This window comes from Rhineura floridana, chromosome 2, assembly GCF_030035675.1.
Source record: "Rhineura floridana isolate rRhiFlo1 chromosome 2, rRhiFlo1.hap2, whole genome shotgun sequence".
NCBI lineage: Eukaryota > Metazoa > Chordata > Lepidosauria > Squamata > Rhineuridae > Rhineura > Rhineura floridana.
This window is the reverse complement of record NC_084481.1, coordinates 173,941,880-173,967,837: the sequence shown is the minus strand read 5'-3', so window position 1 is coordinate 173,967,837 and position 25,958 is coordinate 173,941,880. Positions and strand designations below refer to the sequence as shown.

Below are 25,958 nucleotides of genomic sequence, written 5' to 3'. Positions count from 1 at the left end.
AAGCACATGCAGCTTTCAAGACAGGCATTACATGTGAGAAAGATGTTTTCTAGGGTGGTTTCCCTCCCCCAGAAAACTATTCCTGTTTGTTGTAAAAGCATCTCATTTACAGTGACGACATGCACAATTGTCTATTTCCGTTTTCCATTTAGCTCTTGCATGCTGAAGCACACTAAGACAGGTACCTCCTTGCAAGCTCACCATGGTTTCCTGTTGTGTGGATTGAATGATTTTTTCAAACTTGTTTCTATATATGATATAAACAGGAAGGATATGTAAGTATTAAAAATGTGACATGGACTCACTCTTGGTTGCTTACCAGATGTAATTGTTCCAAATTAATGTCTGGGTGTTCCCTTCATTATAGGTGCTGTCCTCACCCAACCTTTAAACAGCAGATTACCAGTTGGTCAGGACTTTTGATCTGCTCCATTAAGAAGCACAGAACCTGAATTTAAGATCTTAGATGTTTACTGAATCTTGAAAAGGAAGGCATTCATTTTCCACTGTAAGCGTAATGTGGGGCTCTTACAAAAAGGGTGAGATTAAGGTTCTCAATGGAATTTCAAGATGCTGCTCTTCTCATGCTAGGAAGGACAAATACGGAGATACCAGCAGAGATCTTTCCCAGGAACCAGAGGCATCATAGAAAGATCCATCAGTTCCTGACAAGGGACATAAGCCATCTCTCCAGACAGTCTGGCAGCAGATCAGGAGAAAAAGTTGTACTCTCTTATAAATTCTAGTCCAAAACACACACACTCTGAGAAATCACTTCTGGAATTCTAATGTAACATAGCTTCTGGAGAACAGAGGCATATAGCATATAATTTCAGTAAGCATTTCTTTCGCATTGAATATATTATTTATACCACTTATTTAAATAAAAAGGCAGAAGCTTCTGCCTGAAGTAAGTTTTATTCATTTCAAGAATGACAATAATTTGAGCAATACACAAAATAAAATGAATCTGACAGATTGTAAACTAATTCAAACTAATTTTAAAAAGCACATAAAAAACTTGATTTCTATGAAGATAAACTGCATTTCCATTGACATACTGGACTAGATCTAGAAATCTACCTTACTAATTGTACAATTTGTATAATTAATTGTACAATTATTTAGTACAAATTCCATAAACGATAGCTATGCTAATGTGTTGTAGCAAAAACCAAACAAAGACTGGTGGCACCTTACAGACTCAAACAAATTGATTGAGTGCATTTGCACATCCCAGTGAAATAAATGCCTAAACTATTAATTTTAACGGCTCTGAACTGCACTTTTTCAAATGTAAAGTAGGAACCAGTTCTGTGTAAGCATTAAGTGATGCACACTGGGATACATTTTTTGCCACTTAATTTCATACATACATTGTTAAGGCCTGAGATGCACATGACTGACCAGGAAAGCGATGTTGGGGTTATAGTAGAAAATGCTGACACAGTGTGCAGCAGCTATGGACAAGGGAATTCCATGTTATATAATAGGTATCATTATGTGGGGGAATAAGTGTCCTGAGGAGTAACTGTGGGGCAGAACAATCCAAATCATGGGAAGTGTGGGGGGGAGTGGCAGCAGAAGAGGAGCCAGTGGGAAGCTTTGTGGCATCCACTCCCCATTCGGGAGCTGCTGGGCTGGCTGAACGCTGATGCAGTTGACAGCCACATGCAGGGGCTGGAAAAGCAAAAGCTGGCTTCTGTGAATACCCCTACAGGGAATAAGCACTCCCCACTAAGCGCCACAGTGTGAAAGTTGATATCCCCAAGGACTGTTGACTTGGGGACTCCAACACTATCCCTGAGATCATCCAGATCAGGCAGGGACAATTGTTGGGCAGTGGGATGGACAGTATATTTACAGAATCCCTGTTCCGTCTCAAAGATGGTGGATGTTCACCCTGTTCTGGACGGGGTTACACTCCCCTTGAAAGAACAGGTTCGTAGCTTGGGAGTTCTTATCAACTCTTCCTTATCTCTTGAGGCTCAGGTAGCCTCAGTGGCAAGGAATGCTTTCTACCATCTCCGATTGGTAGCCCAGCTACGTCCCTATCTGGACAGTGACGACCTCGCCTCAGTCGTTCATGCTCTGGTAACTTCTAGATTGGACTACTGCAATGCGCTCTACGTTGGGCTGCCCTTGACGACAGTTCGGAAACTACAGTTAGTCCAGAATGCAGCGGCCAGATTGTTGACGCGGACAAGAAGGTCTGCTCATATTACACCCGTTCTGGCTCGTCTGCACTGGCTTCCTATTTGTTTCCGGGCTAAATTCAAAGTGCTGGTTTTGACCTATAAAGCCTTACACGGCATGGGACTGCAATACCTGGTGGAGCGCCTCTCCCAATATGAAACTACCCGTACACTGCGCTCAACATCTAAGGCCCTCCTCCGAGTACCATCCCATCGAGAAGCTCGGAGGGTGGTGACTAGAAATAGGGCCTTTTCGGTTGTGGCTCCCGAACTATGGAATGGTCCCCCTGATGAGGTGCACCTGGCGCCGACGCTATCTTTTCGGCGCCAGGTGAAAACCTTTTTATATTCCCAGGCATTTTAATGCGTTTTATTATATGTATTGTCGTATTTTGCTGCTGTTTGATTATTTTTGTTTACCTTTGTTGGCTTGATTTTATTGTATTATTGTATTTATATATTCCTGACTGTTTTATTTTATGTACACTGCCCAGAGAGCCCTTGGGCTTAGGGTGGTATATAAATTAAATAAAATAAATAAATAAAGAAGTACTCTTTAGGTACATATGCTCAAAATTAGGTGATTGCTGAACTGGAAAATAAAATTATTGCAACTCCACCTCTTTGACCCCTAGAATCACACAGATTTGCCTGCTGCTTCACCAGGAAAGCAGTGCACAAATCTAGGACACATTCAACACTCTAGTCTCTTCCAACCAGTTCTGTAATGTGTGCTAGTTCAGCTCATCCTTGCAGGGCCAAATCCTGGATGGCAAAGATTTTAACATGTACTCATCTGATGTTTAGCAGATCAAGATCACCTTTCCCATGCAACATGATCCTGATTCTGCTTGGGCACCCTGCACTGGTTATTTAATTTTTTCAAAAACTTTGCATGTTAATTGTTTATACAAAATTAATGAAATACATAGTTTGGTCCTCACATCTTATTTTCAGATTTCTGACAAATAACGTAAGTAGGGACTCAATACCATGATTCTTAGGCTGCAGAACAAATGAAACCCAAACTATCACTAGAAGCTAAAATGATGAAACTGAGGATCTTGGACACATAATAAGAAGACATGATTCACTAGAAAAGACAATGATGCTGGGAAAAACAGAAGGGAGTAGAAAAAGAGGAAGGCCAAACAAGAGATTGATTGATTCCATAAAGGAAGCCACAGACCTGAACTTACAAAATCTGAACAGGGTGGTTTATTACAGATGCTATTGGAGGTCGCTGATTCATAGGGTTGCCATAAGTTGTAATCGGCTTGAAGCTATACAACAACAACACACACCTCTGTAGTCCATGCATTGGTAACCTCAACGCTGGATTACTGCAATGCGCTCTATGTGGAGCTGCCCTTGGCCCTGGTTCAGAAGCTCCAGCTGATGTAAAATGTGGCAGCCAAATTACTGATGCGAGCATGTGGCTGACATGTGACACCACTTTTAAAACATGTGCACTGGCTGTCCATCCATTACCAAGGTTTAAGGCCTTTTTGTTAATTTACAAAGCTCTGAACAACTTAGGTCCAGGGTATCTTATGGACTGCGTGAACCCTTATATCCCCGTTCGATCACTGAGATCATCTGCAGGAGCGGCTCTGATCATCTCCCGAGTTGGCGAGACTCATTTAACATTGACACAAAATCGAGCCTTCAGTGTCATCAGCAGAGTTTTCTGGAATGCTCTGCCAACGGATTCAGAATGTACCTTCTGTTTCAAGCTTTAACCACCTGCTGAAATTCTTTCTGTTCTGCCAGGTTTATGCAGGCAATTAAGATGATGCTCTTTTCACAACATTTGATCTTTGCTTTTATTATATTTTAATGTTTTTATTCTATGGGTGCTTTTTTGTTTTAACATGTGAACTACTTTTACAAAATAGTGGTATACAAATATTTTTATAAATAAACAAATCTCTTTGCAAGGGTAGTGTGAAAATATTGACTTAAGATATACAAGAGGTACAAAAATAGTAGGCAGAACAGCACAAGTCACTTGAACTTTCACTCCTCCCTCATTTTGTAATGTATGAAGTGGTTCTAAGAGTTAGGAGTAATAATAAAAACATTTTTAATGCACAGTGTCTGTAACAAATCTTAAAAATGCAATGTTTTATATGTACAGTCATCTGTTTTCAAACTAGTGTTGCTTTGATTTCTTTAAATAGTGTATGCGACATAACTAGTTGGCTATGTAAGTATAGTCACTAGAAAAGACAATAATGCTGGGAAAAACAGAAGAGAGTAGAAAAAGAGGAAGACCAAAGAAGAGATAGATTTTTTTCATAACAGAAGGCACAGGCCTGAATTTACAAGATCTGAACAGAATGGTTTACAACAGATGCTATTGGAGGTTGCTGATTTATAGGGTTGCCATAAGTCATAATCAACTTGAAGGCACATAACACACACACAAGGATTTGATACTACTCGTCCCTAAACTGGAGGGATTTTGGAAACTCTCAACATTTCTTCAAGTATATCTTATGTGAAACACACTACTCAAAGCTGATGTGCAACCAATGCAAAAATACTGATTTTATGTATACATTCCGCCTGCTGAACAAATTCAATTGTTTATTATCAGAGGTAATAAAAGGAACCTAAGAAATTACGCTTTGTTTAAAATTTGATAATGTTGCCTATAAATTTGTCAAAATAGTGTTGAGGGTTAGTTTACTAGATAATTATGGCAGGGAAGCCAGCTAAGCCAGATATTACATATTCATTTTTCTTGAATATATTTAAATATAAACTGCAATCTTCTCCACCCAGAAATTAGCTTTTGAAAGAATGATTGTTTTACTTAAAGAAAACTTGTGCTTAAGAGCTGAAAGATGATATTTTAAAATTAATATATCCTTTAGCAACACACTACTAAAATATACTGGTGCTAATGGAAGATGCTGCATGTCTCTAAATTTCGATTATGCTGGAAGCAATATACTTCTAACTTGAAACTGCAAACATCTAATTTTGCAAAAATGATCCTTATGCAAGTGGATTAAGATGAAATTAATCTACAGATTTGCAAAAATCTGTAGTGGATTAAGATGAAATTAATCTACAGATTTCATATATTAAATCTTCTAGTATAAATTAGAACAAAAACATAAAGATCGTCACATTCTTAGCTATAAATGATAGTTAATAAGAATAGGAAACAGTTGTTCTCTAAAGCATGCATATCCAGCCTGATTTGTAAAGTGTGTGTGTGTGTAGGGGCAGAACGAAACTAATTTTAGAAAAAAGTATGAAAGTGAAGGCTTGAAATGTTTTAGAAGAGAAAAACCACAATATTACCTCCTCCTGTGGGATGCTAACAATGATTTATGAAGCTGAGGTTATTTCTGCACGCTGAGCTTTGCAAAGATTGGTTTCACATGATCAGGTAAAAATACAGGCATGCAAGATATGTAGCAGACTCACAGGTCAAAACATATGCAAAACTATGGTTTTCTAAAACACTTAAAAGGTGTGTGGGGGGGGGAAGGATGTAAAAAACAGCTGCTTTCATTTTCATATATTTCCCCTCCCTCATTAGGGCATTCTCCTTTTACAAAGTAAGCCACTTCTGGTGGTCAGGAGCACAGGCTCATTGTAAAGGCACAACAGGATAGTGGCAAAGCTGAGATTAATTCTTCACAGATTTATATAGACTTTTCCCCACTGTTAATTGCTTTGTACCATTTCAAAGGTGCTTATGTTGCCTTTTTATTGCTGGTTACTGACTTTATTCTGGCATATGGTGGTTGGCGCCATGTCAGAAAATGAACATTTTATACCAGAATGAAAATTGGATATTTGACAGTTTCTGACACAAAGTATGGAGCAAAGAGATTGTGCGACAAGATTTATAGCTTATTTTATATGGAGCACATCTGTTTCTTTGCTCAAATATGTGTGTGTGTGTGTGTGTGAGCAAGCAAAACTAAAGCCTTTTTAAAATGCTGCTTGGAAAAAAGAGTACCTTTTGAGAGCTTTTTGCTGAAAGAATCAGAAGCAGCATCTGAGAAATGATTCAGTTTTAGAAATTGTTTGTAGCAGATGTAATACCCGTAAGGTTTTTCACTAGAGTGTGAGTTGCAGCTTAATACACAAAGCTAGCCCACCAGAAAATGATTCTGCATAATGTTAACAATGTAATTAACATGTGAGTGTATTCATAAAAGGGGTGGGGAAATATTATAATTTCATTCAAAACATAAGAACTTCCTTCATCCCAGTATGGTGCCACTCATCTTTTCTCAATGAGAAAAAGAAAGCTCCCTCAGAATGTACAGATTAAAAACCCCACATAACTGGGGTCAAATCTGTGCTGGTCAAGGTTGCCATTATTTAGTTCAGACTACAGTACTTCCTTACACTTTTTTCTTCCAGTAGGACTTTTCCTAGATGTCTCATTTCACACTTTGGCCAACAGTATAGCTAGATGCAAATAAGGTACTGAAGTATATCAAAGTTTAACTTGCATGAAATTCATAACTGGTAATAAGTGTGTGCATTGGTTCTGGATGCACCCTGAATAATGAGGCAAATCAGGGTGATTCAGGGCAGATTCTCATGTTCCCAAGTCAGATTGTGCTACTAATAAGATGTGTCAAGGCAGATCAGGGAGTTCTCAAACTCCCAAGTAGCTCTGTTGCCTTGGTTTTTCCAAAAAAAGTTAAATGCACAGCGCAGACCCTTTTCTTTTCTGAGAAACAAAAACAAACTGGGAAAATACCAAGAGGTCAAGAGGGGAGTGGGTGGGGAAAAGAGGGTAAGGGTGGAGAAGTGGAGTGTTCGTTAGTTTGACAGACAGGTCTAGCTTTCAATCACAGTGAATTATTTTGCCAGTGCACTCCAACCACAGTGAATTAGAGGAGGAATAAGCAGAGTAGTTTTTCATGTGGGTTGTCATTCTCCTCCAAGTTTGGCCATGTGAGTAGGATGTAAGCAGCAGAGTTAGACAATTTGGGGGAACCTGCTTCTTTCCAAATAATTATTTTCCCTAACAGTTCAAAATCATAGCTGTTTCTCTCTCTTTTCATATAGAAAGTACTTCCAGGAAGGGAGAGGGTGGTGTGAAAACCTGACTTTTTCAGTTTTTTATAACAAAAGTAAAATCCCCTAGTATTTGGCTATTTGTCTGATCTCTGGCAGGTGTTTTTACCCAGAGGCAGCTCCCTCATGTCCCCAATTTTCAAAATGATTGTCCCCCCCTCAAAAAAAAATCCTGGGGGAGAAAATGTTATTTCTATATTCCCACTCTAAATGGTAAAATCCATTGTTGCAACTATTTTTCTAAAATATGATAGGCTTCATCCACTCACAAAGGGTGACCATACTTATAACTTGCATTAAATTCTGGGGGGAAAAGCCTTTTAAGAAAGTCACTGGAAGCCTATGGGCCAAATCAGGCCACTAAGGGGACTACTTGGCCAATGAATTGTCAGCCTACACACACACACACACACACACACACGGGATGTTGAGGAACAGGTGTCTGTAGAAATAGGATTTGCCAATTTTTAGTGACTTTGAGAGAGTAGGGATAGTCTTGGCTCTCTACACCCCTTGACTCTATTTTCAAAGCAGTTCTCCAAGAAAACGAGTTGCTGACCCAGGCTTTAGGATTTCATGTAGCTTTTATGTAGCATCATTGAACAATGTCTACTTATATTATATTTTTGTAAGCGTCACACTACCAGTGGATGTTTCTGGGCAGGTGCATGCCTGTGCAGAAGTGTTCACAGGTAGTGTAATGCTTACAGGTGAGGCAGGCAAGGCCAAACCGCAAGGCCCAGAGTGGCGGTGGGCCCACGCAGCAAGGCCCAGAGGAATGGCAAGGCCTGTTGTGGCAGTGGGTCCATGTGGTGAGGCCTGGAGTGGTAACAGGCCTGCACAGTGAGACTCGGAATGGTGGCGGGCCCACACAGTGAGGCCTGGAGCTCAGCCTCACCAGGAAGGTGGAAGGCCAGCAAGGGCAGTGGAGGTCTGCCACACCTTGAGGTAGTGGAAAGAAGGGGGAGGGAAGTTCTGGCAACTCCTGGGGTAGTTGTGGTGAAGGCAAAAGGGGAGGGGAGTTCTGGTGACCCCTGGGGTGGTGGTAAGGGAGAAGGGGGAGTTCTGGTGACTCCCGGGGTGGTGGTGGGGAGGAGGAGGGGAGTTCTGGCGACTCCTGGGGTAGGGTGGGGAAAGGGTAGAGGAGCTCTGGCAACACCTGAGGGGAATGGGGGAGAGCTATAGTGAACCATGGAGGGAGGGGGGCTTTGACCCAGGGACAAGTGGGGTTGGCAATTGTAAGTGTGGTTGGTGAGCGAAGTGAGAGGGGGCAGAGCCCATAGTAGGTTTAACATTTATGGATAATTTAGATCCAATCACCTGATCCCTGTTCATGAACCAGCCTTCCTTCAATCTAGACTTAAAAATGCTTATGGTGAAGCAGCAGATTGAGAGCTCCTTAGATTGAGAGAAGGTGGATCACAACATATTCAAAGATCATGTGGAGGAGTCATCTGAGGGATATTATGACACAGGAAAATTATTAGACCAGTGTAAAACAGTCAGTCAACCCTACCTGCTAAGCAGCACTCATAAGCATAAGTTTATTATATACTTCACAATTTTAAATGTGAAAAAACTCAAAATAAGTTACTTGCTGGTTGAGAAGGCCTGTAACTTTCAAATCAGATGCTTTAAATGAGTTAACTTGTACTAATTTGATCCCTGCATGCACATCACGACTGTGAAGAATTAATTAAAACTGTATTAGGGCAGCTTTCTTTTTTATTTGAGTGTAAAATGCCAATAGCATTAAATAAAGATTCATATTATTTACATCTATATTTGTATACAGTGAGCCTCTTGCCACAACTGCAAACAACAGATACATGGGAAAACAAACACTCCTGCTGAAAATGACATCTCATTGTTATCTCACTCTAATATTCATAGTTTTGCTATTGAGAGCAGCCAGTCATACCCTATCCCTGGCACTTCTAGCATTTTTCCAGTTGCCTGCAGCTGTTGCAATTCATGGCCATGGAAAGAAAGGGGGAAATGCCTGAGTATGTGGCAATGAAAATCAGGATTGCAATAAATGTTTAGTAATAAATGGAATTTGAAAAACATGGAAATTATGGTTATTCAAACACTCTGTTTCACTAAAAACATATGCCATAGATGGAAAAATTGATGAACTGTGGAGCATATTTCTGATTACTTCAAATGACTATTATGTTTTTATCTGATTAAAAATATCCACTAATTAAAAATAGTAATGCAGCATATCATACTTTGGCTATCAACCATCCAGGAGTTTATTCCCAGATCAGTTCTTTATGAATAGGAACAGCTGATCTTAGGTATGCTAGCATGTTCTGCCTCTTCTGTAACAAATGATCAGAGCTTGGAAAAGTTACTTTTTTGAACTACAACTCCCATCAGCCCAATCCAGTGGCCATGCTGGCTGGGGCTGATGGGAGCTGTAGTTCAAAAAAGTAACTTTTCCAAGCTCTGCAAATGATGTAAATCAATTGTTGTTTTCCTACATGGAGGTTATTTGTGAATGCCATGAGTGAAACAATGGATCAAATGTACAAAGAACCAGCTTTGAGTAGACAGCAACCACTGCCTGGGAATGTTTAAAGAAAGAGATCCACTATTGGTTGATATTTCATTTAGGGCTGGGGGTAGGTGGAGCTTATAAATACTTTTCCTTGCTGATGTTGTCAGAAACAGTAGTAGGGTTTCCAGTATTTACTATTTCAGGACCCTTAGAGGTTATTTTTTAGAAAATACACTTTTGCTCTTAATCCAATACTTGCACATCAGTGAATCCAACAAAATAGTAAAATATTATGTTTCATGTGCAGCCCATGCAGATGAAGCCCTCAATCCCTTAATAATAGTTAAAGTCCTGGGAGTAGGTGGTCTTCATAGGCCTTTACTGGTAGGATATGTAGCCTTATTATTACAGAGAATGGTCCCTTGGACCCACCTGAAGGGTGATTTTCACAGGTACGCCTGCCATCAGATTGGGTACTACTGCCATCTAGCATCCGAAGGCAAGAATGCACTAGAGTCAAACCTGGGCCTCGAGCCCCTCCCACTCCAGTCTTCATGATGGCGAGTCCGAAGTGGTAAATCTGAAAGGAATCAAAGGGCAAAAGCCCTAGCAGCAAGGAAAATACACATAGCAAATAACATAGAGCTTGCAACATAAGAAGGTTTGACTAAAGAAAATCAGACAGAGCTCAAGGCCTATAGGCTGAACTATATACAAAACACTGAACGAATTTCCCCAGAAATCCCCCACAACGGAGGGACGTGATGGCAGGCGTACCTGTGAAAATCACCCTTCAGGTGGGTCCAAGGGACCATTTTCCACAGGTAGCCTGCCATCAGATTGGGATATACCAAAGTAGCCCCCCAATGGGGAGGGATTCCTAGGAAGTTACAAATCAGGAAAGACATGTTGGAGGACACGTCTCCCAAAAGAGGCGTCAGCTGAAGCATAGCGATCAATTTTATAATGCTTAACAAAGGAGTTAGGGGTAGCCCATACCGCCGCCCTGCATATGTCTGGAAGAGGAGCATTAGTTAGGAAAGCCACCGTAGTGGCAGCAGACCTGGTCGAATGGGCCGTGATGTTAGACGGCACTGGCAAATTAAGTGACTGATATGCAATAGAAATAGAAGCCCGAAGCCAACATGACAAAGTGGATTTGGACACCTTTTTTCCCAAAGTTCTCGGATGAAAGGATACAAATAATGCGTCTGTCTGCCGGATGTCCTGGGTACGAGAAAGGTAAACTTTGAGTGCTCTCCTAACGTCCAGCGAATGCCAGGCCTTTTCGAGGGAATGGACAGGCTTCGGACAAAAGGATGGAAGCACAATGTCCTGGCTACTGTGGAAAACCGAGTTGACCTTAGGGCAGAAAGACGGATCCAGCCTCAGGACTACTGAGTCCTTATGGAATACGCAGAGATGATGGGCCGAAGATAAGGCCTGTAACTCCGAGATCCGCCTAGCGGAAGTGATAGCCACGAGGAAAAGGACTTTGAAAGATAACAGTCTGAGAGGCACTGCTGCAAGAGGCTCAAATGGAGGTCGCTGTAATGCCTGCAAAACCTTGGAGAAGTCCCAGGATGGAAAGTGATGACGTACAGCTGGAGAGAGTTGGGTAGCTCCTCTTAAGAAGCGTTTGATGAGCGGATGAGCGCCAAGGGGTGCGGCCGATGAAGAAAAAGACAGAATTGACGAAATGGTGGAGGCCTGTCTACACAGAGTGTTCGGTCTGAGTCCCAATGTCATGCCTCTGTATAGGAACTGTAGAACGTGCTGTACAGTGGCTTGGGTTGCCGAAAAATCTTTAGATGTGCACCAGGTGGAAAAGGCACGCCAGGTACTCTGATAGATTCGAGTAGTTGACGGTCGCCGTAACGCTAAAATAGTGTTTATGACCCCTTGAGAAAGACCAGCAGTATTCAACTGTGTCCGCTCAAAAGCCAGGCTGTCAGGCTCAGCCAATTCGGGTCCGGATGCCAAACTTGTCCTTGGGAGAGAAGATCCGGCCTGGTTGGAATGGTCCAGGGATCCGCCACTGACATCGAGAGGAGGTCCGAGAACCAGGGTCTGCGAGGCCAGTAAGGTGCTATGAGTAAAATCTGTGTCCGTTCGAGTCGGAGTTTTGTTAATGTCCTGCCTAGGAGGGATATAGGCAAGAAGGCATACAGGAGTCCCTCTGGCCATGGTGTTGTGAGAGCATCCACTGCTTCCGCCGTAGGCTCTAGGTACCTTGAGAAGTAACGAGGCAGTTGGCAGTTGCGGCTGGAAGCAAAGAGGTCCAGCGAGAGGGGGCCGAACCGCCGCTGAAGGAGGGAGAACACAGCCGGATGAAGCTTCCATTCTCTCGTGTGTACCTTTTGCCTGCTGAGCCAATCGGCCGTGATGTTTAGAGTTCCGCTGAGATGTTCTGCCCGTAATGACAGGAGGTGGAACTCGGCCCAGTCGAAGATTCGTGTCGCTTCCTCCTGCAGAGTCCTGGACCTTGTGCCCCCCTGTCTGTTGATGTGAGATTTCACGCAGACATTGTCCGTTCGAATAAGGACATGTTGTAGGGCGAATAGTGGCTGGAAGTGTCTGAGAGCCAGATGAGCAGCTCTGAGCTCCAGCCAGTTGATGTTGTGATTTTGGTCCTGAGTGGACCACACGCCTTGGACAAAGGTGGAGTTGCAATGGGCCCCCCAGCTGGATAGACTGGCATCTGTGGTGATTAGGACTCTGGTTGGGTCCCGAAACGGTGTCCCCTTGGTGAGGGAAGTTGTGGATACCCACCAGCGGAATGATCGCTTCAGAGATTGGCCCAGCGGGATCAAGCGATGGTTGGACTTGGAGATGTCCGCCTGAAAGGGAAGGAGAGGCCATTGTAATGGTCTCGAATGATGCCGGGCCCACGGAACAATGTGGATTGAGGAAATCATTGCCCCGAGAAACTGGGCCAGAAACATGACATCTGCTGTGGAACGATGTAGAAGTAAGGTTGCCATGGCTGTAATGGAGGCAATCCGGTCTGGGGACAGAAAGAACATGGCAAGGGAGGTGTCCAGTATTGCCCCTAAGTGCTGGAGGCGCTGAGTTGGCTGGAGATGACTCTTTTCGGCATTGATCAGCCAGCCGTGATTGTGTAGCGTCTCTAGAGTGAACTGGAGCTGCCTGTTGGCCAAGTCCCGGGAGCCTGCTCGGAGTAGAAGGTCGTCGAGGTAAGCATAAATATGGACCCCCTGAAGTCGAAGATACGCCAGCATGGTGGCCATCACTTTGGTGAAAACTCGGGGGGCCGAGGAAAGGCCGAACGGAAGGGCCCGGTATTGAAAGTGGCGGTGGCCTAGTGCAAATCTCAGGAACCGTCTGTGACCCGGGCAAATTGGGATGTGTAAGTAAGCGTCCCTCAAGTCGATGGATGCGAGAAAATCCCCCTGTTGCAGAGTCTCTACAATGGAAGCTAGAGATTCCATCTTGAAGTGGCGGTACTTGATGAAGCGGTTGAGGCCCTTGAGGTCTAAGACCGCCCTCCATGTGGAGTCTCGCTTGGGGACCGTAAAGAGGACGGAGTACACGCCTTGTAGCCGTTCGGATGGAGGAACAGGCTCTATAGCGGCTATCTCTAGGAGATGTTGTAGGGCGCCTTGCATAGCCCCCTTGCATGCCCTGGAGACGGGGGAGATGCAAAATTTGTCCGGTGGTGTCCACCAAAATTCTATATTGTAGCCCTGGGTGAATAGAAGCCTGACCCAGGAGATGTTTGTCAAGTTTAGCCAGCTGCTGGAGAAGAAGGAGAGTCTGCCTCCAATGGGGATGGAGTCAGAACTGTCTGCGCTGACGGGTTCCTCTGCCATATGCCTGTCTGTTCTGGTATTGGCCCCTGCGTGGAAAGCGTTGTCTAGACCAGGGTGCCTTGGAGGGACGGAAATCTGTAGGCCTGGTATCCTGTCCTCGTCCACCAGGTCGTCCTCTCCGAAAGGGTTGGAAGGAACGGTAAGGGGTAAACCGCCGCACGGGTCTGCGGTCGTCTCTTTAGGCCGTAGCTAGTGCAGGTTTACGATTGTCCTTGGGGTCGACAAGGACTGCTTTGAGTGCGTCCTCGCCAAATAGCATAGATCCCGAGTATGGGGCTAATGATAAGTTGGTTCTGGCAGTCGAATCGGCGTCCCAATGTTGGAGCCATAGAGTACGACGGGCTACAATTTTGGCTGCAAGTGCGCGTGCACCGTGATGCGAAGCGTCTAACGTGGCGTTGGACACAAAGGCAGCTGCCTTATGTATCTTGAGTAGACTTTTCCTTAGTTTGGCGGGATCCGGGTTGGGGTCGTCAAGGAGATCCTCTACCCACATCATAGAAGCCCGTGAGAAGATAGAGGCGGTAGAAGAGGCCCGGATGGAGTGAGCGGAAGCCTCATGGATCTTACGGAGGACAAAGTCAAGCCTCCTCTCATAGGGGTCCTTGAGCTGAGATTCGCCTTCCTTCGGGAGGAGAGACCGAGATACGAGATTGGAAATGGGTTGGTCCACCCCCGGGACGTTCAGAAAGGACATGAATTCTGGGGCAAGGGTATAGAGTTTGTTGGCTAAGGATGAGGAGCGACGTGGACGAAGAGGACGGGCCCATTCTTCTCTGGTCAGTTTGTTAATGGGGTCTGGCATGGGAATGAAGTGCTGCACTGATCTGGGGGATTTGAGAACTCTGGCACCCTTGACAGGGGGAGCAACCGGTTGTATGAGTTCTGGTTGAATGCCAAGAGTGTCCATGACTCTGCGTGATAGAGGAGGAAAATCCGTCGGCTCAAAGAGGCGATAAGATACCTCCTCCTCCTGGTCAGATTCCCCACTCCAATCATCCATGTCAGTCTGAAAAACGTTCATGTAGTCATCAGCCTGAGATTGCTCTACGTCCAAAGCACCCCTGACCACATCATATGGGTTAGGAGAAGGTAGCGGAGCATCAGTATTGTCGCCAGGTTGTCTCGCAGAACTGCGCTGTCGCGAGGTTCCGGGCTGAGAGGATAATTGTAGAGGAGGCTGAGGTTGGGATAGGCACCCCAGCAGCTCTCGTAGTTGGTGCAGGAAGTCGGAAGTCAACTGTATGCCTGGAGGAGTGGAAGATGGTAGGGCCTGTTCCTGAAGGTGAGGCTGCTCAGGCTGCTCAGGCAGAGTATGAGGAGCTAGGCTGGGGAATCCTACAAACTCCTCCTCTGAAGACTCAGAAGGAGACTGGAAAAGCACAGGAACGGCTGTATGGCGGGGTTTCTCCGGAATTGAATGTGATACATAGCATGCCCTCTTGGCCGCCTCGCAACCAGACAGGTGTTTAGTCTTTGCTTTTGCCTTGGCATGTTTATGTTTAGCTGGTTGGCGTGGTGATGGACGACCTGCTTCAGGGGATATTGTCACCTCAGGGATCAAATCCGCCATGTCAATCTCTGAGTCACGCACACAATGGGGAAGGAGCGGTGACGGGGCTAAGGTAGAAATAGTGTAGGACAGAGTAGAGATAGTATGACTACAGACAGTATGACAGTATGTCAGGTGAGAAGAGTGAGATCGCCCAGCACGAGGAAACCAAACTTGCTCAATTAAAATTGGCCCCAAGCTAGGTGCACGCACACAATGGGGAAGGTGCGAGACCGTTAGTTACACTAGCAGCTTGGCCACGAGAGAAGTCCACGCACACAATGGGGAAGGTGCGAGACCGTTAGGTAGACTACCAGGTTGGCCACGAGCGAAGTCCACGCACACAATGGGGAAGGTGCGAGACCGAATTACACTGCCTACCTGGCTATGAGCGAAGTACACGCACACAATGGGGAAGGTGCGAGACCGCTAGTTACCCTGCCAGGAGATATGTCTTATTTTTGAAAACGCAGTGTGGCCAGGGCTAGATACACGCACTCAATGGGGAAGGTGCGGTATCGCCAACGCAGTGTGACCAGGGCTAGATACACGCACTCAATGGGGAAGGTGCGGTATCGCCAAGGTGCCCAGAGTAAGTCAATTGGAGGTGCACCTACAAATATACCCACACACAATGGGGAAGGTGTGGTATAACGGGGCTACTATGATGAGCCTGGTGAGGATGATTACGAGTTGAATATATATATTACTCAGGTCTCCCAAGCTGTGAATGTTTACTATACAAGTGTCACAAGTTGAAGACGTAGAGGAGATAAAACGGCAAAAAACAAAAACAAAAATGGCAACCGTGATAACAGAACACCTAAATAAGGCCCAGAAAGGCTTGAGAAACGGCCGGGAGCCCGCTGGACTGATATGCCGCCGGAGGGGCCACAGAAAAGGCGGCAGAGAAAAAACAGTATCGGGCAGCCTAATTAAACCCAGGGCGGGCTGAATGTGCAGCCAGGCTGAAAAGGAAAATAGCCTCAGTGAGGAGAAATAATTAAATAAAATGGCGGCCGCGAGAGCGGAGGCGGGAAAGGGGACCACTACAGGAAAATTAGCCTCTCTGAGGAGAAATAATTAAATAAAATGGCGGCCGCGAGAGCGGAGACGGGAAAGAAGACCGCTACAGGAGGCTTCAGGAGAAGCGTGAGAGAGGGAACGGGGTGGCTATGAGGGAGCCGCAGCTGCAAGCTACCCTCCGTAGAGGCTGAATACGCTCAAAAAAAGAAGGGGGGGACACCGCAGCCGCGGAACCCCCGCTAACGAGGGCACCTACGAGGGCGCCGCAGCCGCAGCCACCCTACGTAGAGGCAGAATACCAACGGAAAAAAGGAGGGGGGGAGACCGCACCCACGGAGCCCCCGCTAAACAAGAAAGCAGCAGTAGCTGCTGGTAAAGCCAAGGGGCAGACCCCGAAAATATAGAGGAAAAAGCGGAAACTTAAACACACTCCGAACGCAAACGTGAAAGGGGGAAGCGATAAGGAGGATAATAATACAAGGAAAAAGGAGAGTAACAATAGAATTAGAATAAGGACTTAGCTACGCTCTGTCTAAATTCCGATCTGCCTCGGACGAAGGCAAGAATGAAGACTGGAGTGGGAGGGGCTCGAGCCCCAGGTTTGACTCTAGTGCATTCTTGCCTTCGGACGCTAGATGGCAGTAGTACCCAATCTGATGGCAGGCTACCTGAGGAAAAGGTATCCTTTCCACAGGAAGATAGACATACAGTAGGGCCCCACATTACGGTGCTTTGCTTTACGGTGGTCCGCTAATGCGGCGGTCTCAATTAGATGCAATTAGACTAAAGCCCCACTCATACAATGCTTGTTCTGCTTTTAAGGTGGTTTTTGGGTGTTGCACTCCATTCTATTCAATGAGTTCCTCTTTTCAGCGGTTTTTGCTTTACGGCGGGGGTCCGGAACGTAACCCGGCGTATGAGTGGGGCCCTACTGTATTCCTATTTGCCATTTTAAAAAATTCAGGAAAGATGTAAACTCCTATGCTAGAGGGAGCGAAGACAGCTTTTAAGGCAGGGGTAACCAATGTCTCTCATTTCACATTCTGTTCTGTCTGTGTTCTTACTATACTATTTTTTTAAAAAATACTGGAATTGCCTTCCTTATCTATCATCCAGTAGATCTATAGTTTCTTTCAGTTGAGGAATGCATTTTTAATTCCTATAATACCTTTGGCTTCTATAATTAGTTTTGTGCTTTTACCTTGCAGGTTTAGTCATCCTGCATAACCACTCTTCCTTCAGTTTCCTGAAGATACTGCTGTTGATCACAACATCATCAGATAGGACATCATGGCCACTTTGCTCCTCCTCTAATCTTGTTGCTGCTACATTGATATGACCTAAACAATGGTTTGGTTTAGCATGTCATCTGAACCAAGGTCTGTGGTTTGTTTCATTCCACAGAAATCACGAGCTGTAACCAAGGTTTGCACTAAGCCATGGTTTAGCTTACATTAAGTGCAAACAGGGTATGTCAAGTTTGGCAACTCTTCATATCATGAGGAAGAAAGATGATCTCTTACTAGTATTTTAATATCAAAATCTTAGTTTTCAAGGCTACAGCAAGATATGACTATTAATCAGTAATCAATAATATGCTACAGCATATTTAACTGAACTCAAACACAATGAAAAAGCCCCAAATTCAAGTAGCAGTTTCAGGGTTTTTAAAAATCTATTCATTGTTGCCGAAATATAAACAATGCTATGCCTTTTTCAGTGGACCACTGAGCTGAAACTCAAAGAAATTTTTAAAAATGAATTAGCGATTATACATTGATCAACACATTTCTAGGCATAGGTTAACAATAGCTGGGGGAAAGATTCTATTCCATAAGCAAATAATTTGAAGTAGTTCATCATTTTATGACTTGATCATTGTTGAAATCAAGATAACTATGATTTTATAATGATCAGACTTCCTTGGGCCAAACTAGACAGGATACCATTTATGCAATTAACAATTGAATGACTGGTTGTTAAGAGCAGGTACAGGGACCCCACTCCAGATCAGGACTACAGTGTGGGGCAACAGCTTAACACTCTCTATTTACCTCTACCACCCTCTCTGGTCTGGATCAGGGCCCCCAAACCTGCTATTTCCTCTAAAATGGTGTAATGTATGTTTCCCCTAGACTCCTGAATCATTTCAGCATTGCAGGTCCTATCCTTATTAGCAAAATTCAAATATCATGCCATTCATTTTGGGGGGGGGGAGAAATAGTTTATCTGTAGAAAAGTGAGAAATTGAGGCAGTTTTTCCCATATGCTTTTGTTGATTATTTAGGGTTGCTCAATTTGAATAGAAGGCAGAAGAGTTTAGTGGAAGGCAATATATATGAAAGTGTGCGAGACTACTGGTGTTAATGTGCACATATACACAGTGCTTTCTCAAGCTCACTGCTGGAGCCATAGATATAAACTGCCAATTAAATGAGATGAAAAGACCACCAGAACAGACATACCTGTTAGTGAAACAGTCGTTGCAGGAACCCTGCTAAGTTTATGGAGAAGCTTAATATATGTATTACGTTTTCTAGAAATGTATTATTTGTGAGGAGCTGGAAATCTATGATGAGACATTTATAGTCTAAGGTTGTAATCGTATGCACATTTACATGGGAATAAATCTTACCAAATACAGTGGAATATACTTTGTTTTAAAATTATTTGAATTTGGGAAGATCATAGAGCTAAAACTGAAGGTCTCCTTCACAGCTATGCTTGGAGAAGAAAAATGAAATTGTAAGCCTAACCATTCAAACAATCAGACTGTGCCACCATGCATGTGATTTCTCAGACATTTGGTAGTAAATTGCTAAAGACCTTTTTAGAGATATTGCCCGCTTGGGAATATCAATTTCCTTGAATAAGCACAAGTTACAATTAGCTCTGTTTTCCCTTATGAGGGTCTCATATAACTGCTGTGACAATGCAAGATCTGTGTTTCTAATTGTAGTTTGTGATACTCAAAGTGCAATCCAGAAAAAGTTGAGCATGCTTTAATGCTATTGATTGAAACAGGAGCAAATTCAACTTTTTTTGGATGAAGGGGCAACAAATGATAAATGAGGTACAAGGTAGCTAAGTGTAAAGCAATGCACATTGGAGCAGAAAATCACATAGAAACTGATGAGGTTTTCACTGGCAGTGACTAACTAGGAATGAGATCATGGCATCACTGAGTAAAAAACCTTGATGTGCAGCAACAGCAACAATAACAAAAAGCAAATTTCATACTAGGATTACTAGGAAATGTGTAATCCAGTATTATACAGCCAGTATAATAATTTGTTGTTGTTATGTGCCTTCAACCCTTATATAAATCTATGGTACAAAAGCTTTCAGAATACTGTGTATGGTTCTGGTTGATATATTTCAAAAAGGGTGCAAGAAGTGCAATCAATATGATCAAGGAGTTTGGACACCTTCTTTATGAGGAAGGCTAAAGTTTTTGGGGCTTTTAGTTTGGAAAAATAGAGGTTTATACAATTATGCTGTGAAGAAAGTAGATGGAGGGAACTTGTTCTCCTCTCAGTACTAGAAAATGATAGTCAGTGGATTTAGGCTAACTACGTACAAGAAAATATTTTACATTATAAATATATGGAATTTGCTGTCCCATGATGTGGTACAAAACACAGTGATGGCTAGGGATGCTAGTGAAGTTCCTCAGAGGAAGGCTTTGAAAAGAACACCAGAGGCTCCTACAGGTTCACTAGAAAGGAAAGGTGAGCTTTTACAGCCCCCAGATCCTACTCCTGCTTGGATTAAATGCTGGAGAAGAATTGCCAGCTTACCAGCCAAGGATCATGACCCCCAAAGCCCCAGAAGCTTTGTAAAAATGTGCTGCAAGCAATGTAAGAGAGCTAGGTTGCCCCATTACATTTCATAGGGCTGGTTTCAAGAGGTGTAGGAGAAAAATCTGATGTGGGAAGAAACCACTTGTTGTAAAAGGTCCATGTGGAGTGGCCTTTCCCATGCCCTTGAATTTGGTCCCAGCAGAACTGGCACAAGGGAATACACCCTGCCGGTCTTGAAACGGCAGTCTGTTTCTGAACACAATTCAAAGTGCTGCACTTATACAACTGGGTCTCTGACAAATCATTTTCTCCCACATATTCCTGTCCATGTGTTAAGATACTTATTGGAGGCATTTTGCCATGTGCCCTCACCACCTGAAGGTAGGTGAATGGCAACCAGTAGGAAGACCTTTTCAGCTGTGGCACTTTTGTCTAAAACATCCCCTCCCCCATGGAGACATACTTGGCAACGTCTCATGTGTTTGTGCACCAAGCAAACACATTTTATTGCCCAAAACCTTCTTAAACATTGGCTAATGTTGATTTTAATCTGCTCCCCGAAGTTGGAGTGTGTTTTATCATCATCCTGTCAGTCTTGTTTTGTTGTGTCTTGTATTAATTGCTTTTATGGATTGTGAGCTACTCTAAGGCAAGGTAAACATGAAAACCAGCCTATGAATTAATATGACACAAATTTATACATTAAAATGTTAATAGAGATTGACATAGAATAATCTTGCTGGGTAGTCTATTTCATCATTTTGGGGGTACTACTGAGAAAGCCCTGCTCCATCCCCATACACAGTTCTAGTTTCCCGAGCCAGCCCTAGCATTAGGCAGATTGAAGAAGACCTCAAGCTGCAGATCCTGGAACATAGTGAATGGCAGCAAGGTGATGGTTCCATGTGGCCTGCTCTGTGGCTCCTAAGGTTATAATTTTATGGTTTTACATGTTGAGCTCTTGTTTTATTAATAGTACTCCACTCTGAGATCAACTGACATAGGCGTGTTATAAATATTTAAAGAACTAAATAAATTAGCAAGCAAGCAAGCTGGTCTGTTGCTCTCAAGTGCAGAGGAAGGTGATGTTCTGTCACCAATGTTGGAAGTAAGATTCAACTGTCAGGTTGATTCAACTGTCAGTTTGGTCAGCTTCTGTATGTGAAATGGTGGGGGATGTCATCCTGTATTTCCCTCCAGGCAGCAAAATGTCTTGTGGCGGCTCTGCAGTTTCCTTCAAAGAGGCAAATTTGTACAGGACATGACTGACTTTAAAGGTTGGGGGCAGGCAAGAGTATTGTTTAGGGTCTGGCTGAGGCTACCACGTGGCAGTGGTGGCAGCAAAGAAAGCTTATTCTCTGCCACCACTGCAGGTCCAATTCAAGTGGTTCACATTAGTGTTTACAGCCCTAAGTGACTTAGGCCCCAAATATTTGAAAGACCACCTTCTTCCCTACAGAGCTTCTTTGGTGTTAAGATCTGCAGAGGGAGCCCTCTTGGTAGTTCCACTGCACTCAGAGGTTCAAGGAATGGTGGCCTGGGAGAAGACATTCTTTGTAGTGGCTCCTAGGTTGTGGAATTCCCTCCCTCCAGAGGTGCATCTGGCAGGTTCACTGTAGAGTTTCCACTGTATACTGAAGATGCGCCTCTTCACTCTGGCCTTTGACATCTGAGATATGTGACTCTGAACTCACTCCATTCCAGTGACTGTAATGTGTTTCAACTGCTCTTAATACTGAATCTTAAATTTTTGTAACCTGCCCTGGGAACTGCTGGTGAAGGAAGGGTAACAAATACATTTACTACTACTATGATGACTGCTGCTGCTGCTGCTGCTACTACTACTTGTAGTAGTGGTAGGAGTAGTAGTAGTTCAAAGCATCCAGAGGGCACCAAGCTGCCAAAGGCTGCTCTGAGATATGCAGTGTCTTCAGCCTTTGTAGGTAAACTACAGTACTTCTTAAACAAAAGCTAAGTCCATCTAGCTCAGCATTGTCTACACTGATTGGCAACTGCTATCCAGGGTTATAGACAGGGAGGCTCTCCCACCCCTAACTGAAGATGCCAGGGATTCAACCTGGGTCCTTCTATATGCAAATCAGATGTTTTAACACTGAGCTAGAGCTTTTTCCAACCTAGAATATTCTAAATTGACCTGTACTCAGATGTGTCTCCATAATCTTGAGGGAAAGATATGTTTCTCAATGTTTTAATGTTGTATTTTACATTGTTGTGACCCACCCTGGGACCTTCTGGTGAAGGGTGGATAATGAATATAACAACAACACAAGCTGAAAATGTTTACCTTCCCCATCCATATGAAGAGATGGGCACTGGCATTCTGTACCAGTCTGGACCATTATTGAGATCAAGCCCACACATGGCCACATAAAGCATGAGAATGCATATGAACAGTTTAGGAAAGTGCATACCTTTCAGGAAAAAAGTTTCCAATTTATCCTTAAAGGGCTGGAGATGTTCATCTGGTGAGTTTCTGAAAACCACTTTCATCTGTTTTTCACAAACTGCAAGGACAAGTTTTGTGTTACATTTTTAAAAAAACCTTTTATACACACTAAAATGACCTTGGGCCAGTCACTGCCTCTCAGCCTTATGAAAACTCTATTCATAGGGTCGCCATAAGTTGGAATCGACTTGAAGGCAGTACATTTACGTTTAAAATAACATTCAAATATTCTCAAACATTTAAAAGTGATGGATATTTCATACTACACCTTTTCTCGCAAAAACAAACATGAGCATAAATGCAAAAATGATCTCCCTTCAGAACTGTAAGAATTATACCCTTTGAGGAAATATGCAGAAAAAATGGTTTTAAAGACAGTGATTCTGCTGACCCACATCCATTGCATTCTTAATGAAAAGACTAGTAATTAAAATACCTTTAAAAATGTTTTTCTCAACAGGGAATATCTTAGATTATGTTTAGCTTTAGAATCACAGTCTGCTCCCTTGCCATGAAACAGGATTCTCTGTATATTAACCACCCCCAAATAAGCCCTCACCACCACTATAAGATACTAAAAAACTCTACAATGTGCCTTGTTTTAGAGGTGTCTACATGATTCAATGAAAAGTTTAGTAAAACAATCCAGATGGCTCAAGCTTTACCAAAAAGGCATTCTGAAACATTTGGGAGTTATGATTATATTGCTTCTGTGATTACCGAGACCCTGGCTGCAATCCTACACTCACTGACTTAGCCTCAATGAACTCAGTGGTGCTTACTCTGACTAAACATCTTAGGAGCTGAATCCATTTTTAAAAAAAGATTATTTATAAACAGAGAAGCAAGCAAGGTCCCTTCCTTATGTAATTTACAGCTTCACATTCTTGTCCCATACTCATGGTCTTGGAAATCAGTCCATTAATTTACACTAACAATATTCCTAAATCTTCTTAGGGTTACACTCTAGATAGATATACACCTCTGAAAAGGTAAACACAGATGAATTGATGTACATTTGGTAATACTTGATCACTGCATATAATAAAATTATTTTTGAAAAATGGCAATAAAGGGAGATGAGGTTTGGGGATTTAAATTAAAATAATTAAGAAGGCCACCTTTATAGCCAATAGTGATATGAATCATCGTAATGCACTGATGATGCATCAATACTTATTGGCACATGAGAATACTTTCATACCATATTGTAAATTTTATTGCAGCACTATGTGCTGAAAAGACACGGAAGAAATGCACAGGACTGACTAGTTTCTAGTGAGTCAGTGATAATCCAGTTAATATTTAGTTTACGTATTTCTAACACATGCAAAAAATACCTAGATAAATGGCAGATAGACACTTATCACTGGTTACATAGGAAGTAATGTGAGAAAGAACTCAAAAGAGAGTGGTAAGTGCTTGGATAAGAGCTTTAAATTTGTGTAACTTAATATATTTTTCAGAGTTGTGTGCTTTTCAGTTAACAATTCCCCATACTCATTACTACCTATAATTACCTAGGGGAATAGTTCAGCTACAATCTATGCAGCTACTTTTGAAAATGGAAGGGATTATGCAGTTTTGTGGACCTGGAGATCTAATAACACTTACCCATGGGATGCTCAGTCCAGATTTTCCTGATAGTTTTTCTTTTAAATGCTATTCCATGTACTCTGAATAGTGGCTGTACGTTATAATATAATGGTGAAGGCAGTGTAATTATTTGGTAAGAATTTGAAGTGGACCTGCTATTTAAGCATTGGGTCTCATGAACTGAAGATTTCTCCCACTTCAGCAAGCTCCAGTTTATACAGAGAGTGCCAGATACATGTAAATAATGGAAAGATGGGCTAGTATTGAGAGATATCTTGTGTTTTCTTAAACTGGGGACAGGCACAGGAACCTTATTCCCTTGTGCCAACCTTATTCCCTGTGCCACCCTGGCAGTTGGCAGGTAAGGAAAGTAATTGGCTTTATCTCTGATGCTCTGCAGTTGCTATTGTTATAGACAGTGCATTATTTCCTCATTTTTGATTAATCATAAGTGGCCATCCTATCTTTGACCCTAACTTCATGCATGAAGAAACAGATGTGGAAAATAACAAAAGAGGGCAGAAAATTGCACAAAATCTGCTTATGATAATTTAGCATATGTAGATATAAATTCAGACATAATTATTTAATTTAAACAGAAATACAGTATATTTCACAGTGGAGGAGGCCATGACCCATGTACCTGCTCAGGCTGCTGCTCAGGTACTAACTGCTAATCGGCAACATCAAGTTTCCTACTCTCCTTTCTTATGGTTCTTTATCATTAGACCAGACTTGAACACACAGTCTTTCAAATAGATGACAATTTCAAATAGAGGGCTGCCTTCTGACACCCCTTCAAATAAAAGATTGTCTTCTGTAAAGCAGGACACAAAACCACCTCTTTATGGGGATATAGGCAAAGTGGTTGTTTTGGGAAAGGAAAGAGGATACCAATGATCTTACCAAAAATAAATTTAACGAATTTGTTTGAAACAATTTTTTGACACACACACTGCATGTTTACAGGCTGGTACAGAATAATTCCAATCAGAGCACACAATGCATGTGGACTACAAGGAACATTTAACAAAAACCTCCCAACTATGTAAGCTTAAAATAGCTCTTGGAAAAAAACATACACCCCCACAACCCTCCACTGAAATGGATCTTTTACATATTTGGTGTTTCAGAAAAAGTGTTCCAACTGTAAATTCCGCATCCTTAAAAATGGAACATAATTCATTACAAGTAACTATTAAAAAAGAATATAAACTGTAAGGCCTGTGTTTGTCCAAAAAAACTTCACAAGAGCTATTTTCTTAATTGTTGACTTGGCAGCCACCTATGCTTACAGCAGAGCTCTGACAAAATGGGAGAAAAAAGGAATGTAACTTCATGAAGAATACATCTGAAGAGAGAAAAGCTTCTCACCTTTCTGTCTCATCCTAGAATTTAAAAATATAATAAACTAATGTTGCAACCCACAGATCAAGCAAGGTTTGCAAGTAAATAAAGGCAAGTACAAATAAATACAATTTAACATTCATATTTCAAGTTCAACTATGAAATTCATCAATGAAAGTATTAAGGCTGAGATTATTGTCACAAAGAGCCTGATCCTATTCATTTTTATTCAGAAATAAGTACCACTGACTTCAATGCATCTAAGATGTTTTGTATTTTATTTTTTTGGTCAGATTCAAAAGCATTTGCCATAGAGTACACCAGGAATGCAGTACAATTTTTTAAATTTGATAGTTGCTAACATTAATGGAAACAAAATTATTTATATTCATATTTAATATTTACATACCTAACAGCAGTGGCAGGTGGTGGCTCCATGTCATTGGGGCAGTGGAGCTAAAGCACCCTAGACTGCTTCTTTCAAAGTTTGGACTAAAACCCAGAATGGACTCCACTGCCACACTGATACAGAGCCACCAGCCGTCACTGCCAAACAATCTTGATTTTATGGA

General features: G+C 42.6%; 1 protein-coding gene across 6 annotated transcripts in view; it reads right to left on the bottom strand.

Moving 5' to 3' along the window:
* The window catches only part of LOC133377431 (formin-like), a 234,409-nt gene that overhangs the window by 63,869 nt on the left and 144,582 nt on the right, over positions 1–25,958 (bottom strand). For all 6 annotated transcript variants that reach the window (XR_009760707.1, XM_061611483.1, XM_061611487.1 and 3 more), the window contains exon 13: positions 22,409–22,501. Coding sequence is in view for 5 of the 6 variants with exons in the window: in XM_061611483.1 (XP_061467467.1) it covers positions 22,409–22,501 (93 nt within the window). In the remaining variant the exon portion in view is untranslated. The remainder of the gene's footprint in view (positions 1–22,408; positions 22,502–25,958) is intronic.